Source organism: Dromaius novaehollandiae, chromosome 14 (assembly GCF_036370855.1).
Source record: "Dromaius novaehollandiae isolate bDroNov1 chromosome 14, bDroNov1.hap1, whole genome shotgun sequence".
Lineage (NCBI taxonomy): Eukaryota > Metazoa > Chordata > Aves > Casuariiformes > Dromaiidae > Dromaius > Dromaius novaehollandiae.
In genome coordinates this window covers 70,781-97,372 of record NC_088111.1, presented here as the reverse complement: position 1 = coordinate 97,372, position 26,592 = coordinate 70,781, and the positions used below count along the sequence as shown (strand labels likewise).

The 26,592-nt window shown below is 43.2% G+C and overlaps 1 protein-coding gene and 2 long non-coding RNA genes across 13 annotated transcripts in view; 2 read left to right on the top strand and 1 right to left on the bottom strand.

Moving 5' to 3' along the window:
• UNKL (unk like zinc finger) overlaps window positions 1–13,333 on the top strand; it is a 62,206-nt gene extending 48,873 nt beyond the window's left edge. For 5 of the 7 annotated variants that reach the window (XM_026113886.2, XM_026113885.2, XM_064519953.1 and 2 more), the window contains 5 exons: window positions 3,641–3,871; window positions 4,594–4,796; window positions 5,637–5,891; window positions 9,336–9,487; window positions 11,454–13,333. In XM_026113886.2, coding sequence (XP_025969671.2) covers window positions 3,641–3,871; window positions 4,594–4,796; window positions 5,637–5,891; window positions 9,336–9,487; window positions 11,454–11,469 — 857 coding nt within the window. In that variant the 3' untranslated portion in view covers window positions 11,470–13,333. Of the gene's footprint in view, window positions 1–3,640; window positions 3,872–4,593; window positions 4,797–5,636; window positions 5,892–9,335; window positions 9,492–11,453 lie in introns of those variants that run through there. The other 2 variants (XM_026113884.2, XM_064519951.1) reach the window with 1 other exon arrangement.
• On the bottom strand, window positions 4,592–20,362 carry LOC112991420 (uncharacterized). 2 transcript variants are annotated; one of them, XR_003261293.2, is made up of 4 exons: window positions 19,883–20,362; window positions 16,430–16,729; window positions 14,486–14,645; window positions 4,592–9,459 (listed from the first exon to the last, which is right to left on the bottom strand). It is a non-coding gene; the product is annotated as an uncharacterized LOC112991420 (long non-coding RNA). The 2 variants fall into 2 exon arrangements; XR_010391539.1 differs by lacking the exon at window positions 4,592–9,459 and adding an exon at window positions 13,479–13,869.
• Window positions 20,363–20,578: 216 nt separating this feature from the next.
• LOC135329909 (uncharacterized) overlaps window positions 20,579–26,592 on the top strand; it is a 54,883-nt gene continuing 48,869 nt past the window's right edge. Inside the window, exons 1-10 of one of the 4 annotated variants that reach the window (XR_010391538.1) lie at window positions 20,580–20,827; window positions 21,953–22,142; window positions 22,679–22,814; window positions 23,620–23,747; window positions 24,158–24,324; window positions 24,517–24,680; window positions 25,091–25,257; window positions 25,450–25,613; window positions 26,024–26,190; window positions 26,383–26,546. This is a non-coding gene — a long non-coding RNA (uncharacterized LOC135329909). Of the gene's footprint in view, window positions 20,828–21,952; window positions 22,143–22,678; window positions 23,748–24,157; window positions 24,325–24,516; window positions 24,681–25,090; window positions 25,258–25,449; window positions 25,614–26,023; window positions 26,191–26,382; window positions 26,547–26,592 lie in introns of all 4 variants that reach the window. The other 3 variants (XR_010391536.1, XR_010391537.1, XR_010391535.1) reach the window with 3 other exon arrangements.

Here is a 26,592-nt window from a genome sequence, read left to right as displayed (position 1 = left end):
GGCATTATGCTTGAACTTGAACTACCTGAGTGTTGAGTGCTGCATATGTCTGGCAGCAGACAGTAAGTGCTGTGGGACCATCAAGTACTTCTGTGGTTAGGGGGACAATTCTTGAGGAGTAGGAGCAAGCCGCCTTTAGGACTTTACTACTTACAAGTTAGGGACTTAAACTTTTTTATGTATCTAACACAGAATGACCAATGTAGTTGCAGGTCTATTGGGCTTACTTCATACCCCTTATTCCTGTCTGCCTGTATTTTCCTACTTAGATCTGTCAGCGAGTCCTTCAGCCGGTTGGCCTGTTCTGGGAAAGGAGAAGGACATGTAGGAAAGGAAGAGCAGTGCAGGGAAAAGACAGCCAGGGAGGAAGGATGAAGGGGAGAAACGTCGAGGAAGAAAAAAATTAAAAATGCCACCTATCCTGTATAAAAGCAGAAAAGGAAAAATAAACAAGAGAAAAAGAACAGGAGAATAGGAAGTAAAAACTGACCAACTATAGTTCTGTTAACAATTCAAGGTAGCATATTCCTTTGAGAGTCATATAGCCACATATTTCTATAATATCTCCAGGGAACTGTAGAGAAGTCAAGCCTACGTTAACTTAATTGGGGATTGCTGACTTGGTCCAGGCTGCTTTATCATAAACATTTGCCTTATGATATCCTTCTTAAATTTTCATAGTGGGAAGACTAAATTATAGTGTTGAGGCATAAAATACTGCCCTTTACTATAAGGTAGCAATAATTGTAGTAGTTACAGAAATCCAAACAAGCCAAGTATTTAGATGGCCTTTGAATTTTTTAAAAAGTAAATAACCAGCGTGCAGATACAGGTGAAGTGTATGACAGAATACAAAAGAATCAAAATGGCACTTCTGTAAAAATTAGTCTTACCAGCTAATTCTGTTAATTTTTACTAGATTTTTAGATGCAAGTACCCAGTATTTTCTGATGTCTGTTTTGTTAACATTTCTTTGAAAGAGGTCTACGGCGATTCCCTAAGGTTGTTGTCCACGTGTGCTGCTTCCAACTGTGTGAACATAACTGGATTCTTGGTTGGCATACTTGTGCCTCCCATGCCCTTCTTGCTCTGTAGCTATAGATGCAAAGGGTACAACAGCTATAGCCACTCCCTAGTTCGTTATTACCTCTAGTTCGTTGTTACTGACTGTAACTCCAAGAAGAAAAGCTTGTAGTTAAAGTGTCTCTGTACATTATGCAATTTTTCTTCTCTTAGAGAATTACTTAATATGTTTAGTCCATTGGCTTTTAAAAAGTACAGATATATTTGATAGCATTGGAATATATGAGCTGTCACTGCAACCTCAGTGGATTGGACAGAACCCAAGCCGTCCAGATTCAAAACTTTGTCCTAAGGTGCAGAAGCTGTGTTGACCCAAGTGACTTCCTTGCCAGTGGAGGGTGAGAGTGTGGTTCTGGATGGGATCACTAACTTAATCATCCTAAAAATCTGTGGATACTTCAGAGCACACTGAATGCAGGAAAGTCCCGTGGCTTAGAGTGGACTCTCTCACTTCAGCAGCCCACCCTGCCCTGAAGATGGGCAGAAGATGCCTCACACAAAGTGACTGGTGACATGCTTATGTCATCAGGTCCAAGCAGAGAATTTGGGGAGGCAGTTTACAATTCTTCTTTGGTGGTGGTGATGCTTTGGCATCAAGTAGATCTAGACAGATCATAGCAGTGGCTTCATTATTGATAGCAAGAGCTGGAAGTAGTCAGTGCAGAAACACACTGATTAAGAAGTCTCTTACACCAAATGTCAGTCTCTGAGATCTTGACAACAGTGCTAAAAGCTCTGGTGCCCTGCCCTTGCCGCAGTAACTTTGTTTTTTCCCAAGGTGGTTCTTTGCTACCAGAGGATGTGTTCGTGGTAGCTGTACAGTTCAGGATATCAGGGGACTTATGCAGAAAGATCCGAAATTTTATTGTCTCAGTAGATAGTAATCTAGTTTTATATAGATTCTTGTTAATAATATTAGTAGGAATATCTTTCTTCAAAGGCTTTAGGACTTTAGATTTATTCTGATTGAATGACCTCTTACTATTTTCAGTTGAGTGATGATGCTGACAGGTCACCAGAACAGTTCATGTGCTATCTATTAATATTTTCCATTGTTGTTCATGCTATTCCTCCTCACACAAACAAACAAAGAGTCTGATAGTTTGTGCAATTCCAAATTTATTTCTCTGCTATTGGAGTCAGGTTCAACAATTATCCTGATGCTACAATTGGTTCGACTGGTATTTGATTCACTGCTATGTTTTATGTTGCAGGAATCACTATACTTCATTGGAATTACTATAAAGTATGGAATACGAAGCAAATTCTGTAACCAATGTCATTTATATGGGGAGGATAAAGTTCATGCAGGCAGATTATATTTGCCAAAATTGAACTGGGTTTAAAGAATACTTTAGGTATCAGAAAAGAGACAGTTCTGCTATTCCATACTGTGTCTGTTTTGGGCCTTTACTTTGGTTCTTAGTTTTTAAAAGAATTCTTACTTGGTCAAATTTTTTAACTAAACTCCTTGTACTTCGTTGCTGCCTTGCTCCTCTGGCAAATAATGGTGTAGGTTTATTGTCTGGTATATTCAGTACATCTGTGGTTATATGTCTGTCATGTATCTTCCTGACTTTGATAACATTTGCTGAGTATTTTAAGATCTATTTTTGAAAGACACTGTAGCAATGTAACTTGTAATGAGCATCCCTGATCTACTCTTTTTTTGGAAATATTTCCAAAAAGAGCAGTGTTTTCTCTGATGACGTGAATTCACCAGTTTTAAGCAAAAACATAAATCTAAAACTATGACTCTTACTTTAAATATAATCATTTGAATGCCTTATTTATTTTCTTAAAGAGAAGTTGATGTCATTTGTAGATGCTATTCAAATATATTGATGAATGAAATCTTTACAGTTAATCTTGAACTGTTTCCTGACCAGGAGAGTGCAATGTATCTGTGCATGTTTATTTAAGTAATTGTATAATTTAACATCCTTTTTTATATACATATTTTTTATCATCATCATTGTTTTGGAAACTAATGAATGATGCATTTGTTTGACTAAGTTATTTATTTTTATGCTATGCTATTCTAACTTTTTATGCTATGTAACATTTTAGAGGTAGTTATTTTATATTTTAAAATAGAAAATAAGTTTTCTTACTTCTCTAACTTCCAGTTTCTCCACTTGCATTAGTTGGCTGTAAAAATGAGTAAGTCGAATAACCTGATCTGAAAAGTGTTTTATCTTTCTCTGTAGCTGCAGCTGAGGCCACTGCTGTGTAAAGCTACAGATTCTGTTTTCAAGCACTTAGAAAACTACTTCCATGTGTTCTTTTTATTTATTTTTATTTTTTTTTTGCAACAGCAGATAAGTATTTTTATTAAAGTTATTTGAATATGTAATTTAATTTAAAATGGATACATTATTCAGAAGAATACTTACATCTGATTGAAATTTTAAAAAATCAATAAAATGAATGTTACCTGGCTTTTTTGGAAAATAAAGAACATTTGAATAATCTTACACTGTGCAACCAGGAATTATAGAACTGTGTACTACTTTGGAACTCATTCTTTTGTTTTTTTGTCTTTATGTATACATAGGTCAAAGATTACTGGGAGGTTCAGCTCCTGTCAATATTCCAGGTTCTCTTGCTCGTTCCTCATCTCTACATTCATCGTCGTCCCTTTCAACCTCTCCACTCAGTTCTCTTTCACAATCGCTGTCTCAGTCTTTTGTTTCAGCCGCTATTGCTCCTCACCAACAGCACCCTCAGCCTTTGAAGTCAGAACATAGTATGTTAGGCACCTCAGCCTCTTCGCATAACTCTTTAGGTAAGTTAGTTGAAGCTAATTAGTTAGTTACTAGTAAGTTAGTAACTAACTAGTAAGTTAGTTAGCTGCACTTTGTGTAGTGTAAGAGGGGAAACAATGGCAAGTCAGAAATGTTCAGTTCAAGACTTTGCATGCTTCCGATGACTTAATCTGGAAGATGAAGCTTAGTTATTATAAATGTTAACAGTACCAAAAACAGATCTGAAATTTAAATGTGGTATGTGGGACAAAGTTCAGTGAGAGAAAAGCAAGGAAATAATAGCAAGGGGAAAAGTTCTTGTAAGAGGGAGATATTTACAGAATTGAAAGGGGGAAAATGTAATAGTTTGCATATGGGCAGCAGGAATGCATTTTATCTATAGCATCTGAAGGACAGTACAAAAAAGAGAAAGAGGAAGAACTGAAATGATGTCAGAGATGCGGGGAGCAAAAAATTTTGGATAGACATAAATTCTGACTCTTCCTTTTCTTTTGGTGGACTGTACTTTTTTCATTAAAAACAGCAAGAAAAAAGGATGTGAAAAGTTTGCTGAATTGTTTAAAATATTGTAAATATTTTCTGGATTGTCACATTTCTGACAATAGTGAAATAACATTACGCGTCTTGCAGCTAAAATTATACAGTTTGCATATGTAGTGCATTTAGTTAATTCTGCATGTGAAACATTTAGCAGCAGCATGTGCAGAATGTTTAATTTTTTTTTTCCGCCTTTGTTTGACAGGTTTAAATGGTGTTACAGAGAGCATTTGGGACTTTGTAACAGGGAGTTTCTCTCCTAGTCCATCCCCAGTACTGAGCAGTGGCACTACCCCCTCAATAAGTTCAAGCACCAGTGGGAACGAACTAATTCAAGTTAGACGGGAACTCGATCATGCCAAAAGAAAAATAAAACAATGGGAAGATTCTTGGCAACGAGTAAAACAGGTACACTAATTTATGGTAATATTAAATTTTCTATATATATTTTTAAGATATATCTCCTACTGTTCTTCCATTTTATATATTTCATTATCCTTGGACCTAGAGTTTTGTTACAATCTGTCACATTAATCAATCATGTACGCTGTTTTTTTCCATCTCCGAAATGAGCTAGTGGCGTAAAGGAAATTGAGCAGTAAAGAGAAATTCATTTTCTGCAAGCTGATCTCCCTCTCTAGACAAGGACAATTAGCTTCAGGATAGTGCTGAAGAGCAACCTGTCTCAATGTTTAAGTAGCTAGGGACATCATCTCCCTTTCCATACCTGTTTCAGATGGTAAGCACACAAAAAAAGAAGTGGCTTGCCAGCAGCTAGGGTTGTATACTGTGCCTGGATGCTGTCCAGCTATCTCAGCAGTAAAACTGAGGTTGTTGATACCTGCCAGTGTAGTGCACACTTTCTGTAGTCCTTTCTTTCCACTCATATTGTTCTCTCTGTGCCAAGGAACAGTTAAATAGTTCTGCCAAATTTTGACAGGTTTTGATGTCTCTTGACATGAAATTATGAATTGAACATTTAAAATTTGTTTTATTTATACGTCTCCAAAAAGGCTCCTGGCTATGTACAGGCAATCAACAATGACACATAAAATTTAGTTTAAGACAAAACAAGAAGAGTTTATAATTAGAGAGCAGGATAAGTATGGAAAAGCATTAAAGTGATAGCAAGTGCATCGTAATGTCTAAAATTAGACATTACATGCCTCTTTGAAGACTTTTGAATTTGTTCTTCTGTTTTTTACTTTTTTAATATCTTTATTATATTCTGCAATCTTTTTCTCCCAGGCATGTGATGCATGGCAAAAAGAGGCTCAAGAAGCAAAAGAACGTGCTAATGTGGCAGATGCTGACAAACAACTTGCTCTTCAGAAGAAAGAGGAAGTGGAAAGTAAATTAAAAAAGCTGAAGGAGCAATTTGCTGCTTGTCTATCTACTACATTATCTTATATGAAAAACTGTGGAGATATAGAAAAGGTATCCTTACCAAAGCTGCGTTCCTTACAAAGTCGACTGCGCTTAGATTTAGGAACAATAGATGAGGTGAGTTTCTTCATCTGTGCAACTATTTTTGATTAATTTAAACTGGCAGCTCAGTAACCTTCAATAGGATATTTATGCCAGGTTTCATTTCAAACAGTGACACTGCTCTTAGTGAAAGTCTTTCTTTTCTAGAGTGGTTTGGATTTCTCAACACAATGGATTCTTCTAATTCTGTGATCAGCTATCAGAAGAAATGATAAATAATTCACAAGAATTCTTAGGGTGATTTCAAGAGAGATCTAAAACCAGCTCTTAACCCCAGTGTATTGACCACTACCTAAATAGATAATAATGCTTGCATGTTTTTTGCTTATTTAGAAAGTAGGTGTTGAGGTTCCCTACTAGGAATTTGTTTAGTCAGAGAGCCCAGTGCAGACTTGGAGCATAGAATTATTAAGGTTAAAGGGACCTGTGGAGATCATTTAGTCCAAGCTCAAATATAGGAGCAGCTAGAGCAGGCTGCTCAGGGCTGTGTCCAGTTGGGTTCTGAATATCTCTGGGGATGGAGACTCCACAACTTCTCTGAGCATCCTGCTCCTGGTCCTGTGAGGGACCACCCTCACAGTAAAGTTTTTTTTTTCTTTTGTTTAAATGGAATTCCTTGTATTTCAGTTTGTGCCCATTGCCTCTTGCCCTTTCACTGAATATCACCAAGAAGAGTCTGGCTCCATCTTCTTTACTCACTTCCACTATACATATTGATAAGATCCCCCCTGAGCCTTCTCTTCTCAAGGCTAAACAATCCCAGCTAAGCCTCTCCTCGTATGTCAGATGCTCCAAGCCCTTAATCATCTTAGTGGCATACTGCTATAGATGAGCCAAAGCATATTAAAGTACACGTTAGCTGAAAATGATTAATTCTGTACCAATGAGAGTGCACAAGGACCTTCGGATTTTGGATAACTGTGCACAACAAATAGAAAACCCTTCTCACTAGCTTTTTTGTTAGCCACAGGAGTACTGTAGCCCAGTCTGCTGATATGTGGGTCCAGAGGCTGCAACAAGCTTGCATACTACTGTTTTTTTCTCAACCAGCCTGAGGGAGAGTATTCATTATGGCTGCATTACTTTCTGAAACAGATCTCAATTTTCTCTTGCATTTGCTTTCACTTTTCCCATACGTGTCTGCTTCTCCTCTTTTTGATTCTTTTAAATTCCTTTCAGAGAAGCACAACATTTTTACTAATTGCTTTAACTGTGATCTCGAGGGCTCCAGCATTGCTGGGAGTTTGGCCTGGTGCACTTGGACTCAGACTTTTCTTCTATATTCTCTTTAAACCTCCTGTACATGGCCTAAGAGCCAGCTATGGCATGAATGTGTTGTGAGATGCATATTCCAGTATCTGATTTTTCATTTGAGTGCCTCTACTGCTTCAAGAAGACCAACAGTATTGCTGGATGCAGGATCTTCAGGGATTTAAACCCCCTCACCCCAAGCAGAGAGACAAAACTTATCTATCTACAGTAATTTCTCCTTGAGAGAACAGTTGACACATTCTCACGCTCCGTTATCGGAGACTGAGTCTAGACTAACCTATCTCTTCTTTGTCAGGATTGATCCTGACTTACATTGAGGCTATTGATTTTCTTTTGGAACAGCCTAAATGACTCTCCAACTGGTAAATTACTAGGTGGACAGATTTGATTCTTGTGTAGGCCCTATGGCCATTTTTGAGATGTTCTAGACCAGAAAGGCCACCTGTAAGGTCCAGCAGCTTTTGGAATGCTGACATCCAGTAATCTGACCTGTTGAAACTAACTGGCTTCATCTGGTAGAGCAAGCTGAAAAGTCAAAGAAACAGAGACATGGGGCTTTGACGGCTGAAAGTCTGGAGCCAGTGTCTCAACCGTGCAATCGTAAAGTCAGTCTCTTAGCCACAAGCCTCTCTGATTACTGACTGCTGTGAAAATCAGGGCTCCCAGATTCCCAGTCTTACTTAATAAAATATTCTTTGTTGCCAAGTTTTGCCCTATTACCATCAACCTCATGCTGTCAGCAGGGAATTCCTAGTGCTGCATGAGGCACCCCTGCCAACCTCAAGGTGGTGCAACAATCAAATCAGTTGACACCTCTGAAATTCAGGTGTAATTCCTGCCGAAGGATAAGATGCTCTTTGGCTGCCTGCTTGAGGGCATTTCTGAGGGCTCTCAAAGCTAGGAAGGTCAGATGCCATTTGTCCTATGAGTATGACAAAGAAGATAATACTGACCATTCACTGATCCAGGTACCAAAAGGCTGGTTCTTGCTTCAAACCTTTTTGAGCACAACCTGATTCCGCACTGCTTTCTTCCCTGCAATCTCAAAAGATAGTGATGCCACATGTGATGCTAATTCTTGCTCTTTTGTTTTGGCTGTAACGAGACAGTTCAGACAAAAATTACTTCCCTTTACTACTGGAACAGTCTGCCATACTCCAGTACCTATTTGAGTTCAGCAGTGTCATCTTTGTCTCAGCAGACCTCCTGTCCAGTGCCATCTGTATAAGCAAAAAGGCCAGGCTTTCTTTAGAAGACTCTAAAACACATTTAAGTCTTTGGCGAGAAAGTAGTTGCTAATTACCAGGCTCCTGTTCCCAAGTATGATTATAGGACTTCGTATTGGGTTAGGGAACACTGTTGTTTTTCTCCTGAGGAATTCTAAAGAGGAGTAGAAGAGTCCCATGATCTCTCATCAACAAAGTCCGTAGATACTGAAATAAAAGTCATCTCAACTAGGCAGGTGTGAACAGAACCATGACGAGCCTTTCCAGCTCCTCGTTTTTTCGGGTTTCCTATACCATACGTGTATACCAGCAGAAAGCTGCTGTTTTAGGCACTGCCACGCACAGCGTTCCAGGTTCTTCTTTTAATCCAGCCATGCCTCTCTTTTCAAAAGTTAACATGGCTTTTGGATGCCTTTCAGTTCTTCCTGTTTCTTGATAGGGTTGATATGGCTCATCACACGGACACAATTTATTTGCAGTCGTAGCTTCCTCCCCAAAGTTTGTATCGGTAGCTTTATTCAAGGTATCGCACATTTGGGAAGCTTCCGTTTGGTCTTGATGCAAATGTTTCCCACAGCAAGAAAAAAATGTAAGAGTGGTTTAAAATGCCAAAATAAGAGACTGTATGACAATAACGAAGGCTTATTCCTCTCCTTTAAATCATTATTTTGTATCCTTTGTATCATTAATGCCAATTACACAGGCAAATTTTAGTCTGGAGAGTCTGTCCTAGATACTTTCCTTTCTAAATGCACTGGTACTCCTCCAGCTGCTACTCTAAATATTGCTCATGCATACTCTGCTCTCCCAGCTCTCAGTTTGGCTATTCATCAAACAAAAACATCACCTTTTGTGTGTTGTTAAATTAGAAGTTTGTCTGGGACTTCTAAGCGTAAAGCTGCTAGTCCGTGACTGTATACTTTGGAATCATTTTTTACTGAGTGCAGTAATCTTTTTACAGGTGGTTTTTCAGCTTCGATCAAAGAAGTGTGTTGTATGTCAAGAAGGTGATCGTAGCATCATCCTGCCTCCATGTCAGCATTATGTACTTTGTGACAACTGTGCAGCTAAACAAGAAGAATGTCCTTGTTGCAAGAAAAAAAAAAATCAGTGGTAACATAGAGGCATAGTACTTATATAACTTATATCATGTTCATGAATTAAATATATTTTATGTCCTAGTATTTTATATAAGAACTGTTTCAACAGTAATCCATTTAATAGTGCTAGACTGATTTCCATTCTGGTATGATCAGCTTAGTTGTTTTAAGACAGAGAATAAGGTTTGCTTGCCTTTACATATCAACCTCACAATTTTGATGAGGTTCTATAATCTTGAGGTTCTTTCATTCCCCCCAACCATGTCCCAGTCTTTTCAACTTTCACTTACATTCCTAGTGCACAAGCTACTTGGGTTCCTTTGCACTGTAGTCACTTTGTATAAATCTTATCATAACGCCTGAATTAAGTGTTTATACTTGTTATTTCCATTAACAAGGAGTAGATACAGTAACAACACACTCAACAGCAGAAATGGCCCTTTTGCCATCTCTGTTCTGCGTGGTATGCCAGAGTCAGTATATTGAAATCGGTCTAACACTATATTTGGTTATTTGAAGAACTCTGATTCATGTAAAAGCACTTTTTAATTGTTGGTTTCTTGTTAGAGGATGTGTTATAAATTGCTTCAAGCTGCTTTCTAGTTTTTATGTTTATTTTTTCAATATGCAATAATATGAAGCTTTATATGTGTACTGTGAATTTAAAGTATTTCACAAAGTTTTACTGTTAAATCATAATACTATTAAATAGAAAAGAGAACTTACCTAGAATTTTTACAGTTTACAATAACTGCACACTATCGTATTTATAAATGTACCAGAGAAAAACAGTGAGTCACATATGTTTTCAAACAGATCAGTTTTAGTAAACAACTGTGCACCTGCATATTTCCCTCAGTGTGGATGTTTGCAGTCTTAAACTTTTTGTACATCCCCTAACTTACGTTGTATGCATCAGGAGCAGATGCGTTATACATGATGACTTTTAACAAGTGCCTATGCCAAATACCCTATTAAATGGCAAACGACATAAAAAAGAGATTTTGCAAATAGTTTCTAGTGCTTAATTTTGTATTGAACAATTTGATGATAATTAGAGCCTATCTCTTACTTTTATAAATGTTTAAAGATATACTTTTTTTCAATAACAAAGTAATACACGTTTGAATGGTACTACAAAATTAATTAAACATGTAATCAGGCAGTGGCACTTCGACACAGTGATTCTTTTAAAAGACGATAATATCCTTATTTCATCCTGATAGTTGGGAATATGCAATTCAGGAGAAGTAATTCCTGTATGTGAACACTGTATACTGCTACTTTTCTTAAAAGGAATTAATTGCCTATGTTGTTCTTTTTCCTGTTAAATACAGGTGCGATACTAGTACAGCTTACATTGAAATGACCTACTACTGTGTTATACAATTTGTATCTCTGTATTATGTATTCAGTACAAGGAGTTCACACAGGCAGCAAAGAGTTAATCTATTCAAAGCTCCATTGTGCTGAAAAAAGCCCAAGGTGTATACTCAAAATTATTATTGTTGTTGAAGTAGAGCTTTTAGAATTGTGTCAGTGTTAAAGGGCCCAAGACAAAAGTAATTAAATCACTGTATTACCATTGGGTTTTTGTGCACTTTATACAAAGGCTTGAGTTAGGAAAAAAAAAAAAAAAAAAGAAAAGAAAAGCTACATATCTGATGTAATACCTAAATGTACAGACTCATTGCTGCTTTCCTAAAACATGTCAGTCTGCAAAAACATTAAAGACCTTTTGAGAAAGGGGAAGTAGGATAAAATTTTAAATGTGTTTTTACTTGTTTCTGTTTCAAAATGTTGTCTGAAAATCGTAGTAGTACATTTTAAATAAAGATCAAAGTTGGGATTAGTAATGTGATTTCACTGACTTTGACACCGCTTCTCTCAAAGTTTTGTATTAAGTATAAAATTAGACTGTACTTGCATTTTCAACCACAGTTTTCTGTCCTAAAATAAGGTATTTCTCTGTTTTAAAGGTGCAGCCAGCTTTGAACTTTTTAAAAGAGGAGCATCGATCACCAAGTTTAGCTGTAGGTACTAATGTCTTTTTGCATTTGTGCAGTATATGAAAACGTCTGATTTTGGAACCTTAACAGCATTTTGGACTAAAGCAAAATTAATTATGTAAGATTTTTAAACAGTAACCAAATCAAAGAATAATGTGTAATTATAGTTTGAAATTATTTTACATATTTTCAAACAAGCAATTGGTTTTGGAAACAAGTCTGCTATATTCATCTACAGTTTGGAACAGCATTCTGCAACCGCTGTGCTAACAAAAATTTTTAGAAACATCTTAGTGAAAACTTTTGCTTTGGTATTTTAGAGGAAGCCGGCTTAGTCCACATTGTGGCCATATGCAACATTGTGACATTTGTTACCTAAGAGATATGGAAGTATGGTTTTGTGCTGTCTTGTCAAAGTTTATAGTTCTTCATTTGTATTTTAGTGCATCTGCCTATGATCCTAGGGCTATTTCTTTTGTCTTTTTTTGTAGTAATAGGGGATTTTATTTTCCTTATCTCGTGACACCAAAAAAAGACAATTTTTAACAGCACTTGCAGAGTGAATAATCAGATTGACATTCATATTTTATATGTGCTGCATTTTTAGAGGAAATCAACTAATAAGTATGTTTAGTCAGTTGCTTTTTAAACAGCTGTATGTTTTGTATTTTACAATGATGAATCTTGAAAATAAGGATGTAAGTGTGTCCTATTGTATATCATTACTGAAAATTTTGCAGGTGTTCCCTGTACGCTTCTCTTGCGCTGAATTAACACATTTAAATCAAACTATTTGGTCAAGAAGGAAAAAACACAGACCAAAGAAATGTACCTGTGAGTGAAATTCTCAGACTGGGTAGCTTGTTACAATTACAGATGGAACCTTTGGAAATCATGTGAACCATATGTAGTATTCACATGAAAATACTATAGTTCTTCACAAAATCCTTTTTAGGAGGAATTATTAGCAAAGCTTCCTGTATCTTATTAAAACAAGTCAACAGCAAATATATTAATATGTATCTTTAATTTTAAAATAGAGGATAATAAAATATATGCAGCTGACTAGAGATGACTATTTGGAAGAAGACAGAAGGGAAACGTGACCTTTATAAGTATTTGTCCTTCTGTTATATACACTATCTAGAAACTAGATACACTAAAAATATATTTTAGCGAGAATACAGTGTGGTAATTTGTCAGATTTGCAAAATATATAAAACCAAAATAAGTAGATTTTCAAGGTTCATTCTGGTATTTGACAAAGTTTCATGTTAATTTATGTAAGAATGTAATTTTTAATGTGAATGCCATTATGCTGTCATAATTGTTTTAGCCTGAGGAATAATAGATTAAAATTGTGATTTCTCAGGGTTTTTACAGTTACGAGCTGTAACCGAAAGCTAATTTCAGACAGATCCCAAGCTGCATGTTATAGGCTTATTATTACTCTTCTTTGAATAGCGGATTATTAAAGACACATTTGTTCTGTTACATATTGCCATTCAGAGTATCCTAGTATTAAATATAAGTAGTAATATTATTACTGTCAAAATATATTTGTGTAACTGTGGTCAGCATCAGACCTTAAATAAATATTGAATTTTTACTCATATTAATTTATGGAAGCCATTAATGTTTTGAGTGCACAGAGAGAGATGATTTTGTGAATGGAATTGTTCTTAATACAAAACGTATTATTTATAATGCATACTCATTTACTTGTAGTGAACTGTTTAAAATTGTTAACACTTGTTAAAACTTTTTTACACTAGAGCATTTATGCAATGATTTACAGAAGTCATGGAATTATTTTTATTATCAACATGCAAATAAAATTTTGATCTTTATTTCTGAGCTGTGTTGTGTTTACAGACAATCAAATTTTTACAGGTATGTTTTCCCCTGGAATCTAACTAGTGCATTCCTAATCATATTAGGATATTTCAAATATAGGGATTGAAGTTTATGGCTTCAGTGGAGAAAGAGGTCTTAATATCATAAGCAGCCTATTTAGCTTCACCTTATACCTGATTTTTTTTGTGCCTTTTCTGACTCAACACTTTGTCCTTCATGAGATGCAGAGAACAGAACTGTGTACAGTACTCAGGATGTGTGTTCACCAGGTTGTCTGGAGAGATGAAACGCAAGTGGGCTTGGGGCATGCCGGTGGGGGGAGCCCTGCATGTTTGTAGGTGAGTTGGGCTGAAGTGGTCAGGGTGGTTCTGGGTAGTCTTGTTAAAGAATAGCGAACTGAAACTGTCTAGAGGTAGCCGCTTAGCACAACTCCTTATGGCTGTTTTTCTCCCTTATCTTTACTGTTGTGGTTTCTGCTGACAGTTGTACCTTCGTTTCTTGTTGGGTCTTACTGTTGTCTCTCAAGGTCCTGAGGAGGAGGAGGACGTGATTCTAAATCATAACAATTAACACTGCCCCAGCAGTGAGGGAAGGCTTTGTCCCTCAAGGTCCTAATGCCCTGCACTGGTCTTATTTCAAAGCCTTGACGTCCTCCCTTTCAGAGTGTGAGACACAGGAATGCAGACTGCTTGTAGCTTCCTTATCTTCCCAGCTTGAACCAGCTCTGAGGCCCTTTTCTTACTGGACTAAGTAAAAGTTCATTATTCTATCTAAGTGCGGCCTAAGGCTTCAGCAAATTTAGCTCCTCATGCTAAGCAAGTTTTATATAAGTTGTGCTCCCTATTCCTCTGTCCAGGTCTCCATTGTCCATCTTTTTCCATGACCCCATCCAGCTCTCTGTTGCTACCCTCCTCTCCCCTCCTTCTCTATCCCCCCCCCCCCCCCCCCCAGCCTTTCCTCCCTCTTTTCCTCTCTTCCGCTCCCTTTCTGTCTGGGTCTCCATGCTTCTCTTTTACTCCTTGTCTCACTATCTAGCCCTCTGTCCCTCTCTTTCTCTCTCCATCCCTTCGTCTGCCTCTCCATCCCTCTCCCTTTTCATTCTTCTCCCTCCCCATCCCTCTCTCCAACTCCCATGTCCCTCTCACCTTTACAGCTGAGGTTCCTTCCCAAAGTGGCTGGCATGTGCACCCTCGCTCTTGCAGACACAGGCAGCCTGAAGGTGTGGGAAGGTGAGCTGGCCCTCGAGCAAGATTTCAGTGTGAAGTCCCCAGGGCAACAGTCCCTATGTAGTATGCATGCCCAAGGCTGTTGGTAAGTCACAGGAAGATAACAAGCTGCTGTCAGTTATAGAGGTAACTGGTTTTTTGCCTTTACTGAAGAAAATCAATTTACAGATTCAGTTTCACATTTAGAGACAAACCTTTCCTCAGGTCCTGCAGAGGTTTCACAACATGTCTTCAGTAACACATGGTCTCTCAGAGAAGTGTTACAACAGTGGTTTGCATTCCCCTTCTTATGTGAAGGCGAGTGAGGACTGACTGTCCATTTCTATCATTTTCAAGCTGGATAAGCCTATAGCCCCAGAGGTAATTAATAGGAATTAATACCTAAACATCTCTGTGACCATGTGAAAAGGTCTGTGGCTTCTGTGCAAATGCATTTTGCTTGCAGCAGTTTGTCTTAATCTAGCAATGCATTTGGCACTTAAGGGTGGTGCAGAATTTCTGCCTTTCAAATATCATCTGTAGTATGCTTGCAGACATTGCTGGGGGGGGCTGCCATTGGGATGTGGCAAAGACGTCTTTGACTGCATCCATTGAAAGCGCTGGGAGCCAAAGGCTCAGAGTGAGTAGTGGCTTATCTAGGTTTGTTACCTAGCCCCATTGTCATAGCTTTTTAGGAACAGTCATACTTGAGTGTATTTTCCTTCCTTGAACTTTATTATGAAAAGTGTACGTTATTGATGTTGTAAATTAGGTACATGGCACAAGGGTAGCATGTGTAATGAAGACTAAATGCTGTAATACCTTATTTTTATATTGTTCTCTTCTAGAAAAGCATTTAGAGCAGATTAAAACACTGATTGTGCTAGTTTGCTTATTGACTGGAATATGATACTAAGAAAAGCCTCAGTGAAGGTGAAGGGGATACAATGGTCAGACCCCCCCGCCCCGGGAGAAAGCATCTTGTGATTTGCTGTAAAGTTTAGTACAAGTTTTACTGGACAGTGGTGTCTCTTTAAGTCCTGGGAGCAGAAAGTTCTGACCTGAAGGCAAGATGTTTTGTTGTCTTAAAGTTCTTGCAGCTTGCTGCAAGAAGGTGGCTAACTATCAAAAGTAATGACAATTCTGAGGAAATTTAAAAGACAGTATTTGGCTTTTTTAAAAGGCTGTGTACTTTCATTCCTAATAGCTGTAGTAATCAAGCCAGGTAAATGGCATATGGGAGATCAAGCCAGTAGTCTTTTTCACAGAACAACAGCCTGCAGGCTGTGATCACTGCTCAAAAGCCCAGATATTTTACAAACTGAACAAGCTTTCTTAGCTTATTGCCTGCAGGACTGCAAAAGAAGATCAGAACACTGATATTTTTCATGCTTTAGTGTGGTAGACATACTCTGTGCAAACATCCTTTCTTACTTGTTTAATCTTAAAAACTGGGCAGACTGTCAAGGAAACAGTGCAGCTCTTCTGGCTGTTTACTTTCTGTAACAATTATAAAGCCAAGAGGTTAGAAGTCCTAAATCATTAAGACCATTGTCTATTTAGTGGTTGCAAATCAGCTCAATAAGAAGTATGTATTACTTTTTTATGCAGCCTTTGGGTAATTATGTCTGTAGAGCGTTTAGGATTGTTTGAATGAGTTTTGCCAATTCAAGCTTCTAGCATAAGTGGTTTGAGTATACTGTGTACAGCATCTGTGTGTAGCACAAAGCACTTAAAAGTAATGAGGGATCAGATTAGACAATAGCAGTGAATTAGTACTGGCACTGTACAATTAACTTTAGAACTGAAGTTATTCACTGTTAAAGAATATTGGACTGGGACTGTCTAGAGTTAGCCGCTTAGCACAACTTCTATAAAACTTACTTGGCATGAGTGGCTAAATTTGCTGAAGCCTTAGGCCACGCTCAGATAACACGAAGAACTTTCACCTAGTCCAGTAAAAGAGGTCCCCAGAGCTGGTTCAGGCTGGAAAGATAAGGATGTTTCAAGCAGTCTGTATTCTTGTGTCTCACACTCTGAAAGGCAGGCTGTCAAGACTTTGAAATAAGGCCTGTGCAAGGCGTCAGGACCTTGAGAAACAAAGCTTCCTCTCACTGTTGGCGTGGTGTTAATTATTGTGGTCTGGAATTATCTGCTCTGGACCTTGAGAGACAACAACGGGACCTAATAAGGAACAAAGTTACATCCGTCAGCAGAAGCCGCAACAGTAAAGCTAAGGAAAGAAACAGCCTGCCCAGGGACAATGATGAGACCCAATAAGGAATGGGAAGACCCCAGACCTGAATATTACTGTTGGTCTGAACTACCGCGTGAGGGGTGGAGAACTTAGATTGTAAAGTTGTAATTGCCCAGGGCTTCCTTTGTTCAGGGTCTCTCTCCCGAGGCACCCAGCTCGAGCTGTCATTTGCCACTGTACCACTTACAGTAAATGAGTTTGTGATACTCTGCGTCTGAGACTCTGCTTTGGGAACCCTAGGATCAGAGACCTTCTTTAACATTCACATGGTTCTAAAGCTTCTGAAACAGGTTTGTCTTTTATATAAATATTAGGGAATTGAAAGCATTTTATTAGAATGATACGACTATTCTTACAGCACTTAAAGCCTAGGGTTAGTATGTTTCTTTTGCATATATGTGGAAGTAAAAGACAATCAACAATAGTGACAAGACTAAATTGTTTTACTAATCGTTATCTTAAGATAGAGCAGAGAAAGAAACCTTGAGCTTTGTATAAAATGCTCCAACTCCTGCCTAGCTTGCCAAGGACTCAAACTGGATAAAGCCAGAGAGAAGTTGCAGAGTTTGCTAGTGAAGAACTTCCATTCTCTTTGTTCTCTGCCTTGTATATATGGCCAATCAAGAGAGTGTTAGATAGTAACTGTACTAACAAAAGAACTGCATACAAGTCATTTACTTATGCTAATCAGGGAAGCCTCTGCCTGATCTGTGTATTGGACATGCTTCCCCTGCAGCTGCTGGGGGGGTGGGGGGGTGAGAGAGAGAATAAAGGCTCTCTCTGTACTAAATTACTACAAGTAGAGTTTTTCTACAACATTTGTTTCACAGTATGTCTCATAGTATGTTTCTTTTCTTTGCAAATGTGTGTTTGAAAAATGGGGGAGGAGGATGGCAAGAAAGGAGGGGGAGAAAAAGCACCTAAAACTAGTCCCCGCTGACCCTCAGAAATGAGTAGAGGGAAGCATTGGTGGCTTGCAGTACTGATTGCACAAAACTGGGACTCCCCACTAGTTGCCAGATGTATCGAGTAGTGCTTTTCAAAACATACTAATGCAGCAAAAAAGAGTCCCCACATGCCGAGTTTCACAGCTAAGCACACCTTTCCTCTTTTCCATGCTTAAAAAGATATAACTGGGACACCTAACAGTTCCCCAGGAGACATGAAGAGCAGAAATGTCTTCAATTTCCAGGGCCGAAGTTGCGCCTTGGTACGCAGTTACAGAATGCAAAGTCATTATTATCACAGCTGTTACTGAAATACTACCTTTTTGTGCAAATTTAAAGTGAATATACCACAAAAGCTGGGCATAGCTAATGAGTATCTAACAAGGAAGTTGGATTAGATATCTGAGAGAACTGGAGTACATAGGAAAAGGAAATGGGGTAGGTGTCTTGAAAATTTTTCCCATCTTGAAGTGTGATAATAAAGCCATTTCCTGCATCTGTGTTGGCAGTTGTTTAAAATCCTCAGTAATGGAGATCCTAAAATCTGCTGGAGCAGTCACTTCCATGGCAACATCATTAAACAGTTGAGGGCCATCTGCCTCCAAGTGGCCTTTACAAAATTATTATTCTGTTTTTTTGAATGAAACTAATATTTAGCTTCCTTGCCTAGGAAGAAGAGAGGGGAATCTCCTCGCACTGTTTCAGCCTATTGGATACGCTGGTGTGCATTGTTTGGGTTTGTGAACTGGATTTAAGTACTGGGTGGTTACAGGGTCTTTCTGTCTCAGAGGCTGCTGTTTCCAGTTGTCATTTATGCTCTTTGAGAAACAGTTCATCTTTTTATGTGGACATTTGTTTCAACTGTCTTACTGGCATAACTGTGTGTAAAGCAAAGATTGCGTTGTCATTGCGCATGACCTCCATCATGTGGTGCTTGTTAATATACATATGCTCTTCCCAGGAATGACCTTGCTTCTTGTTGTTTCATTTTTAAAAAAAAAAAAACAAAATAAAGGAAACACCTTTCTAACCCAGTAGTGAATGTCCCAGTGGATCTGCTTCTAACACTAATGTGGTGTTGCAGGAAGCAGCTGAGAGCAGTCAATAGCCCAGTGTTCCAGTCATGCCAAGATAAGAAGAGGAGGATTAGCTACTGAGATGACCTAGAGAGTGGAGAAAGAGGAAGAGGCTCCTGATGGGAGGGTTAGTGCAACCCCCCCAAGATCATTATATGGGTACTGTATTTGGGGAAACAGAAAACTGACAGAAGACAGGTTAAAGCTTTGAGTGAAATAAAGGGTCCTTCCCATCTGGCCTGAGTAAGAGGGTTGCGTTTCTTACAGCAGCATATCCATAACTTTTGTGGTAGCAGCAGACTGCAATGCAAGTTAATGAAAAGGTGTCAGGAGCAGAGCTGGAACAAGGGACATGACACTTTTTTTTTTTTCCCCCAGCGAGACGGAAGCGGCTGTAAGCACGCTTGCCATAAAAAAGATGAGGGCCAGGCAAGCCCCAACAATGCTGGGACCCCTCCCCTGGGCACTGCCTGCAGGCAGCAGTCAGCCCTGCTGCCCCCAAGGTCTGCTCCAGCTGCTCACTGGGGCGCCCCAGCGACCCGCCCCCCGCCCCCCCCACCCCGGGGCGCTGGGCCCCGGCACTGCCGACACCCCTCAGCGCTGCTGTGCCTGGTGCTGCCATCGCCTCTGGGGCATCCGAGGTCCCCACCATGGTCTCCTTCTGCAGGGCAGAGGAGCCCAGCGGGGAGGCACCAGAGGGTCGGGGAGGCGCAAACAGATGGATTGGGGTTGGGGGAGGGGGGGGCCGGGGAACGGCCGTCGCCGGACGCCCAGCACCGCCGCCAGCGGACTCGCGCATGCGCACTGGGGCCGACCTGGTAGTTGCTGCCATCGTGCGATGACACACCAGTACTGCAGCCAGTCAGAGCGCGAATTCGCAGGGCCACCGCTCTGCTCACTGCTGCCCAAGTGACTTAAAAGTAATATTGCAGACAGGCGCTTAACGCAAGCGCAGTACTCCACCTAGGCTCAGTGCTGCCATTCGGTGATGACAGCCCGATACGGCACCCAGCGACGTACAGCACCCAGGGAAGGCGCGCATGCGCACAGGACTCACCGTGGTCACTGCTGTCCTCGCCTGTCACCAAAGCAGGGCAGCAGAGGTCACTGCTTCTCCTCGGTGTCGAAAAACCAGTACTACGCTCAAGGGTATACCCACGCGCATGCCGTTCCGCCATGCTCACTGCTGCCATCGCATGTCTAAAAAGGAGTACTGCAGGTGTACCAAGCGCATGCGCACTGAGCTACGCAGTGCTGCCTGCTGCCCTCGCCTGCCGAAAAAAACACTACTGCGTGTGCCGTGCGCATGTGCACTGCATACCGCCTCCCCACTGCTGCCCTCGCGTGACGAAAAAGTATTGTAGGTGTTCCGAACGAACGCGCATTGCGTTCCACCGGTCTCACTGCTGCCCTCGCGTGTCGGCAAACTAGTAATGCCCCCGTAACGGGGACGCGCGTGCGCATTACGTCCCGCAGCGCGCTCCGCTGCCCTCGCGTGTCGAAGGCACTTCTGTCTTCCGACACTGGGCTTCCGGGAGGCCGTGTTGTTTTACACAGCATGCCGGGAGCGGTAGTCTTCCGGCACTGGGCTTCCGGTCGGCCATGTTGTTTTCCGAGGAATGCCGGGAGCGGTAGTCTTCCGGCACTGGGCTTCCGGGGGGGGCATGTTGTTTTGCGCAGCATGCCGGGAGCGGTAGTCTTCCGGCACTGGGCTTCCGGGAGGCCATGTTGTTTTGCGCGGCATGCCGGGAGTGGTAGTCTTCCGGCACTGGGCTTCCGGGGGGGGCCAGGTTGGTGTCCAAAAGGTAGTGCTGCGCCCGAAAGAGAAGCGCATGCGCACTGGCTTTCCCGTGCTCATTGCAGCCCTCGGGTGTGTCGACACGCCAGTACTGCAGCCACCATGGGCCACCTCCGCATACGAAGGACATTGCGGGCAGCCGTCGCACACACGTGCAGTGCCAGTCGCCGTGTTCACCGCTACTCTCCACTCTTTCGGTAACGGGTGAGCGAGTGGGCCGCGCTCGTCACCGCTGCCCGGTGCTCACGGACCGGGAGTGCAGAGGGCTTTTCCTTCTCGGTGCTTTCTGGGGGCGCGGGGACGGGCAGTGCCGTCTCGGAGCCGCTTTGCGGCACTCTCTCCCCGGGGCAGCCCCAGCGCCTGCTCGCTGATCCCCGCCGCGCTCTCGGGCGCGGGCAGAGCAGCCTCGGGGCGCTCGCTGCGAGCCCCGCGGTTCCGCGGCGGGCTGCGGTTGGCGCGCGGGAGCCGGCCGGCTGCAGCGCGGCGCTGCGACCACGCGAGGGCGCTATTCCTGGTCTCGCCTCGCTCCCGCTCCTCCTGCTGCCCCCGCCCGTCCCGCGCCGTCCGTAGCCGGCGCATGCGCGGTGCGCGAGCGCCGGGCCCCCCGCTGCGGCCGCGCGCCCTTGGCTGGCGGCGCATGCGCGGCAGGCGGGAGCAAGATGGCAGCGAGCGGGGAGGGCGTTTTCGCTCGGCGGAGGCGAGTGAGGGCCGAGGCCGCCAGGAGTGGAGCATGGGGGGCCCCGGTGAGGCGAGCGCGTGCCTTCGGGTGGCCGCGGGCGTGGGGCTGTGTCCTGGCCGGTGGGGCCGTGGCTGCGTGGCGAGGGGAGGGGGGGCTTGGGTCCGGCGCCGCGCTGCGCCGGGAGTGCAGGGCAAGGTCTGCTGGACCGCGGGTCTGCCTTTCCGTTTTCCGTGTGTCGCCTGTAGGGCCCTGATTCCTCCCCAGCGCGGGCCGGGCCGTGCGCTCGCCCCTGCGGACGCAGCCTGGAGGAGCGGGGGAGGGAGGGGGGGGCAGGCGGGCCTGGGGCCGGATTGGGGCATGGCGTCGGCGGAGGGACGGCTCCTGTTGCGGCAGGCGTGCTGGTAAGTCACGAGGAAGTTTAAAACCTCTGGAGCAAACAGGGTTAAGGTCAACTTGAGTCGGGTACGATTAGTGCAGCCCCAAGTTATTTACTTGAGAATTGCAGCTAGGTGAGCAAGAAGATGGATAGAAGGCAGACACTCCCAGGCAGCCTGACACCTGCCCCACCCCCGGGCACAGACTGCAGGCACCAGCTGACCCGGACACCAACCGATTGAACCCCCTGCTGAGCCCTGCTCTCTCCTGTACAGCTGCCCCAAAGCCACAGGCTTCCCCGGTGCAGCATGTGTCGATGGGTCCGCCGTTGCCTCTGACGTCTCCCCAGGCACTCGTACGCTGCGCAGGGGGTCTGGATGTCCCAGCAGTGGCACAGCAGCCGGATGCGTCCTCTCATCTGGGACGCGGGGTCCTTCACCGCTATTCTGGGATACAGCGCCCTTGGTGAGTTCCCTGCCGCCTCTTCTGGCGTTCCCTGCAAGCTCGTAGATCCCTCCTTCTCCTTCCTCCTGCTCTCCTCTGGTGGGGTGGGAGACCAGTGGCTCCCCGCGCAAAGCTGACAGCCACGTAGGGCACCCCTATGCGCTTACTGTGCATCTGGGATGGCACCCCCTGCCCTGACAGCCCTGCAGAGTCACACCCTTTCTGCAGCCGCCCCCCCCAAGCCATTAAGCCACTCATAAATCCTGCCCCAACACCCCCACGGACCCCAAAACGCCTCCAAGCCCTGCCGCAACATTGTCACTGACTCTAGACCTTCCCCCACACTCTGTCCGAAAGCCCCAAACAATCCTAAAACCCCTCCCAGACCGGGTCCCCACAATAGTGGGGTGTTCTAATAAAGATGGGGTGCGATCTGTGTCTCCCCCTTGACCCAGTCCCGCTTTAGAGAAAAGGGTGTTTACAGCACTTTCTGGTGGAGAGTGTTGAGGGGTGGATGCACAGATGACAAACAGATTTTTTTTCTCCCTTCTTCCAAGCCAGCTCTCCGGAGCCTCTTTACGTGCGAGATGTGGCTGATCTGGGATAATCGTGCTGTGCAGTTGTGGAGGATTTTCTAGAGGAAAATGGACATGTGAGCAATCCAGCCCTAATGCTAATAGCAAGAGTGTGAAAGTAGGTTTTGCGGCCTACTGGTAAGGTTATTAGAGGGCATGCAATGTGGTGAGAAACTGTCCTTGGAAGGAGAAAAACAACTCCCAGGAAAAACAACTCCCAGATGTTCAGTGAGAAACTTAGGGGCTTAGGTAATTTCTTTGCCTCCTCGAAGACAGTAAATGCTATCCAATCATATACTGTTTAGATGTGCGTGCTAAATGAACATGTACCAATCACTGTATAGTTTGAGTCACGGGATCACTGTTAAGGCATATAAAAGATGCTATTTGGGCTTAATAAAGTGTCAGCATTTAATCATATTGATTGGCGTGCTGTCCGTTTATCTCCCACATGCAGTATGCTGAAGGAGAACATTACCGTAAAATGGCAGGCTAAGGACTCTCCTAAAAAAACCTAAAAGGCTTGGGAAAAGCCTAAGAGAACACTGATGGGCTCTGGGAAGCCCAGTGATGCTAGAGAAAACAGCATGGCTTTTAGGCACCTCCTCAGAGCAGCAGCAATGTCTTGCTCCAGCCTATGGGACAATGGGGACTCTTAATTACCGCCTTGAATTACCACAAGTGTTGCGAAAGCAGAAGGGACTAGGGAGCATGCAGAGCAGGTTATGGACTATATGTCAAGTTTAAATAAGCAACAAGCCCCTCTGCAAATAGAAACAGGTTTAGCCCTAAGTAATAGACGAAGGTAGCTGTGAGTAACGTGAAGCGAAGCGGTGACGTCAGTCACCCCGAAAGCCTCGGAGAAGCGGTCTGAAAATCTGGTACCCTCGTGGCCTCGGCAGTCTTTTTGGTTTGTTTGGCAGGGTAGCCCACCGAAGGGGGACATCTCGAAGAGAAGCAGCAAGACCTGGGGATCCGGTGGTTCATTTTGGTTGTCGCCTGTGAGGCCAGCATGCAAGAGTAAGAGGAAGCTAGGAGCTGTCTCGAAAAGGTAATAGGTTTGAAAGGGAGACAGGCAAATTGAGGGCTGTCATTCTTCCACATAGTTAAAGACTGAGAGAGTTGTCCGTTAAGTGCGCGTCTACGAGGGTTTGCGAACAGTAACGATAACACTGAAGCGGAATAAAAATAAGGTTTTGTGGAAGATGGCGTTAGGAAGGTATTAGGAGACGTGCCCGCCTGCCTAATAACCTAGCCCTAATTGCTGTGTGTAACGTTTCCAGACCGTTTACCCTGCAACGTATGGTGCAAAGTGCCGTATTAAGACCTTTCCCTTAAGGAAAAGAAGAAGAAAAAAAGAAAAAAAAGGGGGAAAAAGAAAACAGGGTAAAGAGAAAAAGATCGTGCATAAACCTAAGCGTTTCACTGGAAGTAAAACGCGAGTTTATCGCTTCCTTACAGAGATGGAACCAAGGACAGCAAATGCTGACGAGGAGAAGAGACGGACGAGCGTTTGCTTGCGGTTAATACCGAAGGGACGGGATGAAACAAGGAAGCCAGAATGCAGCGGCCCCTCGATATCACCAGGAACTGCTACAGGAGGAGGCGTTCTGGCACGGGTAACTAGGGTAAGTATGGCTAATGACCGTTAGCAGTTATTTTGGCCTCCCCGAGGCAGCGCTGAGGACTGAGTAACCCGTTCCTGCCCTGTGGCTGCTGTTGCCTGTATCTGCCTTAGCTTTGCTTTGGCTGTTTCTCTTTTGTTTTGTTATCGTACACGCAGCTACGGAAAGGAATAGATGTCATACTTACTTTTTTAGATTAATTGCCACGGCTGAAGTTGAAGAGACCAAGAAACGTAAGCCGCGAAGGGGCACATCTTGAAGAGAGGGGGCTAGACCTAGCGATGCAGTTGTTCGTTTTGGTCGTCGCCTGTGAGGCCAGCATGCAAGAGTAAGAGGAAGCTAGGAGCAGTCTCAAAAAGGTAATAGGTCTGAAAGGGAGACAGGCAAATCGAGGGCTGTCGTTCCTCCACGTAGTTAAAGACCGAGAGAGTTGTCGGTTAAGCGCATGCATACGAGGGTTTGCGAACAGTAACAATAACACTGAAGCGGAATAAAAATAAGGTTTCGTGGAAGATGGCGTTAGGAAGGTATTAGGCGACGTGCCCGCCTGCCTAATAACCTAGCCCTAATTGCTGTGTGTAACGTTTCCAGACCGTTTACCCTGCAACGTATGGTGCAAAGTGCCGTATTAAGACCTTTCCCTTAAGGAAAAGAAGAAGAAAAAAAGAAAAAAAAGGGGGAAAAAGAAAACAGGGTAAAGAGAAAAAGATCGTGCATAAACCTAAGCGTTTCACTGGAAGTAAAACGCGAGTTTATCGCTTCCTTACAGAGATGGAACCAAGGACAGCAAATGCTGACGAGGAGAAGAGACGGACGAGCGTTTGCTTGCGGTTAATACCGAAGGGACGGGATGAAACAAGGAAGCCAGAATGCAGCGGCCCCTCGATATCACCAGGAACTGCTACAGGAGGAGGCGTTCTGGCACGGGTAACTAGGGTAAGTATGGCTAATGACCGTCAGCAGTTATTTCGGCCTCCCCGAGGCAGCGCTGAGGACTGAGTAACCCGTTCCTACCCTGTGGCTGCTGTTGCCTGTATCTGCCTTAGCTTTGCTTTGGCTGTTTCTCTTTTGTTTTGTTATCGTACACGCAGCTACGGAAAGGAATAGATGTCATACTTACTTTTTTAGATTAATTGCCACGGCTGAAGTTGAAGAGACCAAGAAACGTAAGCCGCGAAGGGGCACATCTTGAAGAGAGGGGGCTAGACCTAGCGATGCAGTTGTTCGTTTTGGTCGTCGCCTGTGAGGCCAGCATGCAAGAGTAAGAGGAAGCTAGGAGCAGTCTCAAAAAGGTAATAGGTCTGAAAGGGAGACAGGCAAATCGAGGGCTGTCGTTCCTCCACGTAGTTAAAGACCGAGAGAGTTGTCGGTTAAGCGCATGCATACGAGGGTTTGCGAACAGTAACAATAACACTGAAGCGGAATAAAAATAAGGTTTCGTGGAAGATGGCGTTAGGAAGGTATTAGGCGACGTGCCCGCCTGCCTAATAACCTAGCCCTAATTGCTGTGTGTAACGTTTCCAGACCGTTTACCCTGCAACGTATGGTGCAAAGTGCCGTATTAAGACCTTTCCCTTAAGGAAAAGAAGAAGAAAAAAAGAAAAAAAAGGGGGAAAAAGAAAACAGGGTAAAGAGAAAAAGATCGTGCATAAACCTAAGCGTTTCACTGGAAGTAAAACGCGAGTTTATCGCTTCCTTACAGAGATGGAACCAAGGACAGCAAATGCTGACGAGGAGAAGAGACGGACGAGCGTTTGCTTGCGGTTAATACCGAAGGGACGGGATGAAACAAGGAAGCCAGAATGCAGCGGCCCCTCGATATCACCAGGAACTGCTACAGGAGGAGGCGTTCTGGCACGGGTAACTAGGGTAAGTATGGCTAATGACCGTTAGCAGTTATTTCGGCCTCCCCGAGGCAGCGCTGAGGACTGAGTAACCCGTTCCTGCCCTGTGGCTGCTGTTGCCTGTATCTGCCTTAGCTTTGCTTTGGCTGTTTCTCTTTTGTTTTGTTATCGTACACGCAGCTACGGAAAGGAATAGATGTCATACTTACTTTTTTAGATTAATTGCCACGGCTGAAGTTGAAGAGACCAAGAAACGTAAGCCGCGAAGGGGCACATCTTGAAGAGAGGGGGCTAGACCTAGCGATGCAGTTGTTCGTTTTGGTCGTCGCCTGTGAGGCCAGCATGCAAGAGTAAGAGGAAGCTAGGAGCAGTCTCAAAAAGGTAATAGGTCTGAAAGGGAGACAGGCAAATCGAGGGCTGTCGTTCC